A 12,934-nucleotide genomic window follows, 5' to 3' on the forward strand; every position below is an offset into this window, starting at 1 on the left:
GTATTGATTAGATTGGGTTTTTTGTTTTATTTTTCTTGTATTTAAATCTCCGCCATGGAAATCAAAGATGGACTATGTGGGTCATAATCGATGCCAAAAACAACAATAATTTTCAAATTTATTGAGCAAATAGTTTTAATTCGTAATTATCACAACATGGTGAACTAGCGGGAAAGCATTGCTAAAATCGTTGTTTAGTACCACCTGGTCTGCGGTTATTATTTATTATACCTTCCACCATATTATGGAGAGCATATTTTTTTGTAACACATCGAAATATAGGGTGAGATGAAAAAACTGTAACCAACTCAGACTGCTGTCATTTTTACGCTACTCGTCCGACAGCTGTTAAAATTATTCCAGTGACAGCTCATTATATTGTTAACAACCTAACAAAAAGCATTTTGGTGAGAATTTTCCAGAAAAAAAGTTATTTCGGAATCGTTTCAAATTTCGTAATGATAGTTCGTAATGTGTACTACAGGCCGTGACGAAAAATTGGTTAAGCAGGTTCACGTCTTTGCATAGCCCCCATATAACGGTGCCCCTTAATCCGGCATATTAATGATTTTTATTTACCGGATCTGTTTCACATTTCGTATTTAAAGTTCGTAAAGCTGTAGTACCCAGCCTTTGACAGAAAATTTTCTATGCGGGCCCAAGTCTTCGTATAGACCCTATATAACGGTACCCCCCGATATTCAGTAGTTTGACGATTATAGCGACATTATTTGCCGGAATTATTTTAAATTTAGTATTTGAAGCTCAGAATCTGTACTAAAGCCAATGCCTAAAGATTTCGTATGCAAGTCCTGGTCTTCGTTTAGCTTCCATATGCTTTACCTCCCTTTATTCGGTATTTTGATGACATTTTTTACCCCATGAAAAAAATTACTTATACAGGTCTGCGCCTTCGTATAGGCCCCGTATAAAGCTAGGGGAGGATATTAAAAGTTCTTCCGAACATAAATTAGCTGCTTTTTTACTTTTTGAAATTTTTGGATGGATTTTAATTGTGGATATTTTTGTCGATTTTGAACGGTTAGCGGTATTATGGATTGGGGACATAACACCTACTTGGGACAAAAGTCCTTCTAAGAGCTATCCAGAGTCAGAATACCTTTAAAAGCTCTCCTAAATCCAAAAAACTCCCTTAAGAACTTCTAAATGCCAAAGGCTTTCCAAAAGTCTTCCAGAAAAAGAAAGACTTATGGAGGCGGAATACATTCTACTGATCTTCTAGAGGCAGAAGACCTTCACCCATAGAAAGGAAATCTTTTGCAGGTCTTTTATAGACATAACACCTACTTGAGGTCTGATAGAGACAAAAGTCCTTCTAAGAGTTATCCAGAGTCAGAATACCTTTAAAAGGTCTCCCACATTCAAACTTGAGAACTTCTAAATGCCAAAGGTTTTTCAAAAGTTGCCAAAAAATTAAACGCATTCCAATAGTGTCTAGAAAAAGGAAACTTCCTAAAAGTCTACTGGAGACGGAACACCTTCTAATTGTCTTCTTAAGATCTTTTAGAGATAGAAGACCTTTCAAAAGTAAACCAGAGCCAGGAAATCTTCTGTAGGTCATTTATAGACATAACACCTACTTGAGGTCTGGTAGAGACAGAAGTCCTTCTAAGAGTTATCCAGAGTCAGAATACCTTTAAAAAGTCTCCCACATCCAAAAGACCTCCTCGAAAACTTCTAAATTCCAAAGGCTTTCCAAAAGCTGCCTAGAGATTAAAGGCATTTCAAAAGTGTCTAGAAAAAGGAATCTTCCTAAAAGTCTACTGGAGACAGATTATGGTCTTCTTAAGATATTTTAGAGATAGAAGACCTTCCAAAAGTAAACCAGAGCCAAGAAATCTTCTGTAGGTCATTTATAAACATAACACCTACATGAGGTCTGGTAGAGACAAAAGTCCTTTTAAGAGTTATCCAGAGTCAGGAAACATTTAAAAGGTCCCCCAAATCCAAAAAAGACCTCCTTGAGAACTTCTATATACCAAAGACTTTCCAAAAGTTGCTTAGAGATTAAAGGCCCTTCCAAAAGTCTTCTGGGCAAAGAAAACTTCCTAAAAGTCTTATGGAGAGGGAATACTTTCTAATGGTATTCTAAAGATATTTTAGAGGCAGAAGACCCTCTAAAATTCATTCGGAGACAGGAAATCTTCTGCATGTCTTTTATAGACTGAGAACTCTCTAAAGACGGACCTTAAGGTCTACAAAAGACGAATGGCATACTTGAGGTCTATTAGAGACAAAAGTCCGTCTAAGAGTTATTCAGGGTCAGAATACCTTTAAAAGGTTTCCCAAATCCAAAAGACCTCTAAGTGTCAAAGGCTTTCCAAAGGTTGCCCTGAGATTAAAGGCATTCCAAAAGCCTTCTAGAGAAAGAAAACTTCCTAAAAGTCTTCTGGAGAGGGAATACTTCTAATGGTCTTCCAAAGATCTTTTAGAGACAGAAGACCTTCTAATCTTCTGCAGGTCTTTTATGTACAACAAAACTTTCTAAAGACGGACGGACCTTAAGGTCTACAAAAGACAAAAGTCCTTCATAGATCGCCCAGAGACAAAATACCTCTTTTGGGCCCTCTATGGTTTTGTCTTACCTCCAAAATGTAATCTGAATATAAAAGACGATCTAAAACATTCCTAGGGACAGAAGATCTTCTAAAAGTTTCAAAGTTTGCAAAAGACCTTTAGAAACAGAAGACCTTATTTATTATATCCTACAACACTATGTGTTGGAGGTATTATAAGTTTGATTGGGCCAAAATTTATGTAACACCTCGAAATGTTGGTTTCCCACATAGGGAAGTATATATGGATCTTCCTATTTAGCCGAGCTGAGTCGATCTAGCTATGTATGTCCGTCCGTCTGTCCATGTTAATTTGTAATCACTCTACAGGTCGCAATTATGGCCCAATCTCCACGAAATTTAGAATGGCGGTGGGGCTAGAGCCAGAATAGAAACCTAATGCTTTTGGGGATGATCGCATAATATTTAGGGTTGAAATGGACCAATAACTAAAAATTTCCTAATTTTGCAGTTGCATCGAGAAAAAATTTCCTAATCACACAATTGAAGCCAATCGATACGCCTGGGAAGAGAGTTAAGGGCAGGGTACATTTCTAGCAATTTAGATGACCATTGGATTATATTTAGCTGTACAATGGACCACAACAACTCACAGCACGACAGAGTGCGTAAATATTGGGCAAATGCCCCTGGTCAAAATGCTAAGGGTAATATCTGGGCAGGTTCCGTGACATAATTTCCAAAGCGAAATCTTCCAAAATGTATTTAGACATAAGGGGCTTTTAACATATTGTAGTGTTGTAGGGTATCACATGGTCGGCCCGCACCTCTATAGACTTTGCTTACTTGTTTTTCTTCATAAATATGGGTATTTTTAATATATTTTCTCATAAATCCTGTTCATAATTTTGCGTTTTTTTTTTTTAAATCCACTTTCCCTTTTATTTTTTTTTTAATTTTTAAATCATAAATAACTTATAGAAAATCCCCTCATTAATTTTTTTCCAATTATCTTTACACATTTTGTCAATTTTACTAAACCAACAAAATCTTCCCTTTCTTTTTTATTTTCCTACCACTTTTCAGGTGCATGTGTCCAGCTGGTTATACTGGTAAAAATTGTGAATCGAAATATGTTCCATGCTCGCCGTCACCGTGTCAAAATGGTGGCACATGTCGATCAAACGGTTTAACATATGAATGCAAGTGTCCAGAAGGTGAGTACCGATTGCCGCATTTTTGTAACACTCCTTGTAAACTACACGCAAAAAAATATAAGCCTCTCTAACATATGTCCCAAACATATTTTGCAGCAAACAAATATATGTTTGCAAACATTCCCAAACATAACATATGTTTGGGTGCTGCAAACAAATTATGTTTGGGTCCAAACATAATTAATGTTTGGGTCCAAACATAATTAATGTTTGGGTCCAAACATAATTAATGTTTGGGTCCAAACATATTTTTTGTTCGGGTGCAAACATAATTTATGTTTGGGTCCAAACATAATATATATTGGGGTGCAAACATAAATTTATGATTGGGTCCATTTGTATACTTACTGCAGATATAATTCAACCATAATGCAAACTAGTTTTAAAATCAATTTTTGATATTCACATTTTATTTAACATAAAAGAAATTCATACATATTATAATATATAATATAAAATTAATTGTAATAATTAATATAATATTAATATCAGTAATAAAAAATTGTTAAAAATAATAATATTAAAATAAAAATTCTAATTATAAAAATATTAAAGAAAATAAATAATTTATAATGAAACATAGTTTTTTATTTTCTTTAATATTTTTATAATTAGAATTTTTATTTTAATATTATTATCTTTAACAATTTTTTATTACAGATATTAATATTATATTAATTATTACAATTTTTATTATGCTTAAAATTATTCTTATGTTTCTAATATTAATTTATTATGTTTTAATTTTTATAAATAATATATTGTTGTTATTGATAAAGTAAAATAAACATTTGTTAATAAGTTTATAATTTATATCGTGCCAGTTTTCATAAAATTTTTATTTTATATTAATTTTTTAATTTATTATTATTAATATTATTCTTAATATTTGTTATTATTTTTATTTATTAATTTATTATTTTTCCTTTTATTACAATCACTATTTTTTCAATAAAGTAAAATACTTACAATCTGTTAGGGTCTTCTTTTAGACATTCGTCAATAAGGGCCTTCGAAATATTCACCCTATCTTTATTTTGCAGGCGTTTTTCGGCAATAAAAATTCTCCATATTTTATTGACAGCCGGAATTGACTTGATGGACTCTATGTCAGTCTTTAAAGTTGATATAACATTTGTTTTTGGGGTAAGATCCCCAAAACCACCTACGGATTCACACTCCGATAGAGTGCCACTAACTGTCGATGCTGATGCCACTGATCGAACGGAGTCTAAATGAAAATTAAATATATTATTTAAAAAAAGAAATATATTATTTAAAAAAAGAAAAAAAAAATATTAACAGCCTGTTTCTTTATTTTGAAACGAAATTTTTTTTGTTCCGACATAAAGAAACAGGCTGTAAATCCAGTGTACTTACCTCCAAATTGCAACTCAATATGAAAAGTAGGTGTTGACATATATTGATGAATTACTTTTTCAAACTGGTCTTCTTTAATGGTTGCACCAAACACTAAGGCTGTTATTTTTCTTGAGGCATCAATTTTTAACTCTAATTTGGCTGCTTTTATAAAGCTTTGTAGATTTAAAGGCTCCGGCGCTTCGACAAATAATTTGTCTTCCCCCAAAACAGTTGGTATCAACATTTATTACAACACTTGTGACACGACGCGAAGGCACAAAACAAATAAAAAGAATAAAAAAAGAACACAACCAGAATGCCAACATGAGACACGCGCAAATGTTACGCTCTTTTGTTCTCATCAAGCAAATCGGTGTGTATGCGAAAAACGCATGTATGTATGTATGCATGAACATTAGTAAGAAGCAACGTCTCAGCAACAAAAAACATCCAAACAGCTCTTTGTGTGTTGTTGTTGGCATTTTTTGGTGCATGGACAATAGAAAAGAAATAAACGTCTCAGCAACAGTTTCCATCCCTCTTGCCGCGCACACACCACACATAGTTACAGCAGCGATCGGCAGTGTTTGCTTGGTGAGAGCAAAAGAGCGTAACATTGGCGCGTGTCTCAAGTTGAGACACTCATCAACGCAAAAACAGACTTCTCACCCTCCTGTCTTCTTTTAAGTCACCTATAACACCAATTCAAAAGTAATCGAGAGCTCTGTTGTTTAGCTCTTTGAAAAAAATCCTCTCCGCACCCATAAAAAAATATGTTCTAACATATAAAATATGTTGGTACCCAACAAATAAAATTGAGTTATGTTACAAAATGTTGCAAACAAATATTTGTTTGCACCGAAACAAATTATGTTTGCATCCAAAAATATATTTGTTTGCAACCAGTCCCAAACAAATATATGTTTGGATCCAAACATATTTCTAACATATATTTTTCTGCGTGTATGTAAGCAACACTTAAGGGGGGATCACTGGAGGTGCAGCGACAAATGGCCATGGTATGCAACACGTTCCATGACAGCCAGCGCTAAAAACAAAAAAGGAACAACCTGCGAATGAAAACGAAAAAAAAAAACACTGTGGGAAATTTATGCCAATGATTTCTTATGGTTTATTAACATCCAACGAAAGGAAATTGCTGTATTTAAATTGCATTGCCCGTTTCTGGCTTTCATCATCAGAGGCAGCAGCGGCAATAACATTATTGCTGACTGACTCCTTTTCCTTTGCTGCTGCCTCATGGTGGCTTGGTCACATCAGCTCTCAAAGATGGTGTTTTTATGAAAATGAGCCTGCCCCCGTTTCCCACCTCTTTCTTGTCATAAAAGAAGTAGATTGGCTTTTAAGCCATGTTGTTTTGATTGCAATATTTATGACAATTTATGTTGCGGGTATTTTCTTCTTCTTGGTACAAATTGCGGCTGATTTGCCAAAGAAATAAGAATTGTTATTTAATCACTTTGCCATTTAAATGTCGTTGAAGTTATTTCCAATAAAAATAATTATTTTTTAGATAATATATTTATTGAAAAAAAAAAAAATATTTTCCCACTCTATTTGGCCTTTGTCCAACCTTCATTATCCTGTTGTTGGCCAAAATGTGTAGGTCGTGAAGGAAAAAAACCCGGCCAAACTGGGCTGGTTGGTGATTTGACTAAATTGAAAAATGATTTACAATTGCATGTTGTCTGTATGTTTCCAATTTTTTTCATTTTTGTAACATCTTCCTTTTTTTTCATGTTTTGTGTTCCAATTTCAATACTTGATTTTGAGAAATTGTACGCACTTTTTTGTTGCGAGTGTTCCTTTTCGATCATGCAACAAGTTAATTAAAGGTTGTGTCTGACTCTTTAGTTAAACTTATATTTATTTAAGCCAAATAAGCAAATAAGGCTAATTTTATGAAAGAAAGTGAAGGTAAATGTGCATATGTCATCTCCTAGTGCTAAAAAGTGAAGGGAGGTTGTATGTAATTATGTAGCTGTCGAAATTTTAATGATATAAAGATGTAAGGGACTTTAGAGGTGTTTTGGGCGAAGCTGGGATCTTGAAGAGAAATGCTACTCATGATATTTCAATAATTTCTATTACAGCTATCGTTTTCGTTTGTTCGGAAAGTGGTAGTGAAATTCTAAGTAGAATCATTTTTCCTTTGACACCATTTCCCCAAAATAAAGTTGTGTGGGAGAAATTGGCCCAAAACTAAGAACAATTTATGCAACCCCGGAAATTGTTTTTTTTTTTACACAATGACAAATCAATGGGGGTCAGCGCATAAAGGACACCGAGATCGGTCTGTCATGTCAGATGGTCATATATTCTATTTTTTTTCTTTTCTTTTTAATTTTAATACCCTACTTCACGTAGTGGTAAAGGTAGCAAGCGAGATATACCCATAGTTACTTTTCAGGATCTTCATAGAATCACTTTCTGAGTCGATGTATGCATTTCTGTTTCGTCCGTCTGCCATGTATTTTTGTGAACTAAATGCAGGTCGCTTTTATTATCCGTTTAAGATGAAATTTTCCATACAATATTTGTTTGACCCAAGTACGAACCCTATTGCAACTGATGAGAATCGGTTCAAATTTAGATATAGTTTCCATATATATCTTCAATTGATTTCGGTTAACAGTCCTGAATTTCAGCACATCCGACCGAATTCAGTTTAGAAGCAAGCATATCAAATTTTGGAGAAAATATAAATCAGATATAGCTATAGCCCCATATATAAGTTTTATCCGATTTGGGGTTTAAGTGCCTTGCATGCGTAATACGCACTCCATAACAATAATCTTTGGTACCAGATCACTTATGGAGCTCAAAAATTTCTCTGTCAAATTTTATCGAGATCGGATCAGATTTGGATATAGCTCATATCACATATCTTTATCCGATATCAGTTTTATTGTGCACCAAGTAGCTAATATCAGCCTAAATGGACTGAATTTTGGCAATTCCGACTGAATTCATGCTAGAAATGGGTACTTCAAATTTGGTGGAAATCGGTTCAACGAAGTCAAAAGCCATAATTTTTACTTTTTTTTTTCAAATTTTATTGAATGAAAGCAAAAAATGTCGGAAATAGTATCAAATTTTAGAATAAGTTTAGATTTGTTCGAATTGATCACCTTTGGCATGAATTGTGGCGTTCAAACGGCTAATGAAACCGTCACACCCTGCCCGAATGTTGATCTGCGGTATTTTGGAACATTCCTGGCGAAGCGCTTGCTTAAGGTGATCGACACTTCGGCATTTTTTAGTGCCAACCTTGCTTTCGAAAATATTCCAGGCACTACAGTCCAACGGTTTGGTATCCGGAGATTTTGGTGGTCATTGTGCGCTGGAAATGAAGCGAGAAACCTCATTTTGTAACCATTCTTGGGTGGCGCCTTCTGAGAGCGATGGTGCTGAATCCTGTTGGAATGTCCATGGTCTGCAGTCAAAATGTCTGCGTGGCCAAGGCTTTAATACACCCTCCAGAATATTTTCGCGATAATATTCGTCATTTATTCTGATGCCACGGTCGATTAATACGAGTGGATAGCGACCATCAGCTGTTATGGCGGCCCACACCATCATTATGGCCGGCGCTTGAGTTCTGGTGGCCAACCGAAGGTGCACATTTTCAGCTGACCTCTTTGGCAAGTAAACACGATCATTTTGTTTGTTTAAAAACTGCTTGACAACGAATGTTTTCTCATCGGAGCGGAGAAAACCAAATTCGTCAGGTCACCACTTTCGGCCAAGCGAAGTCACTCAGCTCTTTTGAGTCTATTTTCTTTCAGTTGCGGTGTAAGTTCTTGCACTTTTTGGAATTTCAATGGCTTTATTCCGAGCTAATTTTTCAATATTTGCCGAATGGAATATTGCGATATGTTCAGCTCACGGGTCATTTTTCGGCCAATGCGACGCGAGTTTCGATCAATTCGTTTTTTTTTTTACTTTTCGAACCATTTCTGCAGATGTTGCTGTTTTCTTCCGTCCACTTCCTTGAAGTCGGGCTACGATTATGGTGCCTTCGATGATTTCTATTAAATTATTTGTCCCTCCAGTAATTTTTATAAGAAGTCAAACTCAGATCACTGGTATAGAGAGGAGTATGTCTCTATACTCTCTAGTCATTCTCAAAGGTCCCATGAATATATTTTCAAATTATTTTTTCCGTGTTTACTTGCCAAAGAAAAAATTGTCCAAAAATTGACATCATTGCCTTAGTTCCTATCTCCCTGGTGTGTCCTGAAGGTGTAACGGAGTGGCTGCTGCAATAATCTTCCATCTCCTGTCAGTTTTTTTCTTTCTTTTGTGATCTCCGCTCTTTTCCCCTCGTATCTTTATGTCGCGTTTTTCGGCAAAGGCAATCGAAGATTAGCCATGTGATTTATTTTTGTGGCTACCGCTATTTAAAATGTTGTTACAAAAACAACAGCAGCAATAACAACAACAACGGCATCTTGCAATTTATCAGGAGCTTGCAATTGTCTTTCAGATACAAAGAGTGGCTGGGGTTTCGTTGTCGTAAGACTTTTGAATGCTGCTGAGATTAAATGAAAAGAAATAGAGAGAGGGAGAGAGAGATCGAGATTGCCCCAAGGGATTTTATGGCAAAAAAATATGAGTCTGTGTATTTGGTTTGATTTCTTTGCAGGCCATTTCCCAGGCTTGTTTGGAAAGAGAGAGAGAGAATTGCCATTGGCTCAAGAAAACCCAGAGATGGGGTATGGGAAATTGTTAAGCAAAAGCAAAAAAAAATTGTGACCACGTTTATCATTAAATAGTTATAACACTAAGGCAGGCAGGCAGGTTAAGTTTTCTTTTTCATAGCTACCGATCATCAGATGCTGCGATTATTTTGTGAAATGAAAAAAAAAACACGAAGTTCTAACTTGTCCTGACGACAATTGTCGTTAATGAAGCATTGCAGAATTTCAGCTGGCCAGTGAATGGTAGCAGCCAACGGTGGCGGTGGAATAATCACAGATAATTTGTCTCTCTAATGGTATTCGGATATTTGTTAAGATTGCTGCCATTCACCGCCGACTGGCTGGTTGACTGGTAGCTTCTTCTTTCTTTTTTCCATGTTCTGCTTCCTCCAGCCGCCTAATGATTGATGAATTTTCTCAGCATTATTGAGATATTATGATTTGCATTTTTTGATGGCCCCAAAACCAAAGGCAAAAACAAAGCTTCCTTTTTCCCAGGAGTGGTAACTAGAAGATGGAGCAGAAGTAGAAAGAAACCATAAAGCACGAAATGATGTGAATCAATGGAATTATTAGGCCTATTTCATTGTTGTTTCAATTTCTTGATTAAAAATTCAGCAAAAAAACGAAAACGAAAATCGAATGCCTGCTCTTCTTGATCTGAACTTAAGCTTTAAGTTGTTGCGTGCTTAGTTTAGGTTGCGTCCGGCCATAAATGCTAATGCAAACGTGATAACCTGAGGGTGGTGCCCAGATAGACAAGAAAACAAATGGAATTGTACGAGAAGCACAAGGAAACCACAAACAATAATCATTTGTTCTCCCTTGAGACCGATGAGAGGAGACCTCCCCTTTTGGATGGCAGAATAAAATTGTTTATTAAATCCAATTTTGTTTTTCATTATACCCTATACCACAAGGTGTATTTATGCATTTGTTTGTAACAGGCAAAAGGAAACGAGATAGATCCATAGTTCCTTTTGATGATCCGCAGGCATAGAATCACATTCTGACCATCCGTCTGTCTGTCCATGTATTTTTGTAAACAAAGTACAGGTCGCATTTATTGCTCGATTCAGATAAAATTTTGCGAAAGTAATTCTTTTGATCCAAGGACAAACTGTATTGAAATTGGAGATAATCGGTCAAAATTTAGATATAGCTCCCATATATATTTTCGTCCGATTTGCATTTTATTGTGCACCAAACGTATAATATTAGGCCAAATTGAATAAAATTTGACACATGTAACCTAGAAACAAGTATGTCAAATTTTGTGTAAATCGGTTCAGATGTAGCTATAGCTCCCATATATATTATTCCTCCGATTTATTATTTTTGTCTTCCGCAGTCGTAATATGCCCTCTGTAACAGCGATTTTTGGGGAAACATATCAAATACAGCTCAGAAATACCTCCGACAAATTTTATCGAGATCGCTTCAGATTTGGATAAAGCTGCCATATATATCTTCGTCCGATTTGCCTTTTATTGTGCACCAAACGTCTAATATTAGTCCAAATGGGATGGAATTTGGCACTTACGACCAAATTGAGCCCAAAACCGAGTATGTCAAATTTGGTGACAATCTGTTCAGATATAGCTATAGCTCCTATGTATATCTTCGTCCGATTTGACTTTTATTGTGCTAAAAACGTGTAATTTTAGTGCAAATAGTATGGAATTTGGCACTTACGACCAAATTGAGCCTAGAAACGAGTATGTCAAATTTGGTGAAAATCGGTTCAGATATAGCTATAGCTCCCATGTATATCTTCGTCCGATTTTCTTTTTATTGTGCACCAAACATGCAATATTAGTCCAAATGGGATGAAATTTGGCACTTACAAACAAATTGAGCCTAGAAATGAGTATGTCAAATTTGGTGAACATCGGTTCACATATAGCTAAAGCTCCCTTGTATATTGTTCATCCGATTTGTTATTTTTGTCCTCCGCAGCTGTAATATGTACTCTTTTACAACGATATTCGGGGAAACATATCAAATACAGCTCAGAAATACCTCCGAAAAATTTTATCGAGATCGGTTTAGATTTGGATATAGCTGCCATATATATCTTCGTCCGATTTGCCTTTTATTGTGCACCAACCTTGTAATATTAGTCCAAATGGGATGGAATTCGGCACTTTCGACCAAATTGAGCCTAGAAACGAGTATGTCGAATTTGGTGAAAATCGGTTCAGATATAGCTATAGCTCCCTTGTATATTATTAATCCGATTTGTTACATTTGTTCGCTACAGCCGTAATATATACTTTCTAACAACTATATTCGGGGAAATATATCAAATACAGCTCAGAAATACTTTCGACAAATTTTATCGAGATCGGCTCACAAATTCCCCATAAAAACTTTTATTTGTTATGTGAATCTCTACTTTGTATGCAAAGGGGTGTAGGGTATCATAAAGTCGACCTCGCCGACTTTTAAAGTTTCTTTAATGGTTTTCATTTATTATTCATTAAGCTTTTGCTCACCAATGTTTTTTTTTTTCTCCAGAACTTTGATGTTTCTCCGCATTTTCCATGTAAATTCCCTAATTAGCCAATTAATGACAGCAAACGTTTAATTTTCTAAATTGAAGCCTTTGGCAAAAAAAGGAATTTTTATTACTTTCCCCATCTGCAGTGGCAGTGACACTTCGACACCCCTTGCCCCAGGCAATTACAACGATTTTATGCAGATGGACAGGGAATATATAAAGGTCTAATGATTAGTGTCTCTCTCATAAGGGAATTTTGTGAAAAAGGATTAGGGATGGCAATTCATAATTTTTTTGAAACCATTTTTTGAATAAAATTTCTTAAATAAATATTTTAGTTTGTGTTCTTTTAAAATTCTCCATCGACAACCCTGGTAGTAATGTGGTCTCATATACAGACTAGATTCATGAGAATTACAATAATTTAATATTCCACGAGAATGTTTCATGTTGGGCTCTGGACGGCTGAGCCGGTAATTTCCATTTACAATTATTCATTTAGTGCCCATATTCCATTCCATTTCTACATTTTTTCATATTGCCACAGTCATCAGGGGCGGCCATATGCGTTTTATAGAATCTTAGTCTCCT

General features: G+C 35.3%; 2 protein-coding genes across 2 annotated transcripts in view; one reads left to right on the plus strand and one right to left on the minus strand.

The window, feature by feature from the left end:
* Positions 1–12,934, plus strand: part of LOC101894982 (neurogenic locus Notch protein) — a 102,335-nt gene that overhangs the window by 53,796 nt on the left and 35,605 nt on the right. Inside the window, exon 5 of the mRNA XM_059121726.1 lies at positions 3,624–3,754. Coding sequence (XP_058977709.1) covers positions 3,624–3,754 — 131 coding nt within the window. The remainder of the gene's footprint in view (positions 1–3,623; positions 3,755–12,934) is intronic.
* On the minus strand, positions 4,692–5,545 carry LOC131802164 (uncharacterized). The gene is made up of 2 exons (XM_059121727.1): positions 5,135–5,545; positions 4,692–4,985 (listed from the first exon to the last, which is right to left on the minus strand). The coding sequence occupies exons 1-2, from the start codon at positions 5,358–5,360 to the stop codon at positions 4,720–4,722; spliced, it is 492 nt and encodes a 163-aa protein (XP_058977710.1). The 5' UTR covers positions 5,361–5,545; the 3' UTR covers positions 4,692–4,719.

This window comes from Musca domestica, unplaced genomic scaffold (assembly GCF_030504385.1).
Source record: "Musca domestica strain aabys unplaced genomic scaffold, Musca_domestica.polishedcontigs.V.1.1 2, whole genome shotgun sequence".
In the NCBI taxonomy this organism is placed as follows: domain Eukaryota; kingdom Metazoa; phylum Arthropoda; class Insecta; order Diptera; family Muscidae; genus Musca; species Musca domestica.

Excerpts from the sequence above, each read along its gene's own strand:
- LOC131802164 (XM_059121727.1), bottom strand. The coding sequence starts at position 5,360 with ATGTTGATACCAACTGTTTTGGGGGAAGACAAATTATTTGTCGAAGCG. Across the intron at positions 4,986-5,134 it reads TATTGAGTTGCAATTTGGAG|ACTCCGTTCGATCAGTGGCA; the intron begins GTAAGTACACTG and ends ATTTTCATTTAG.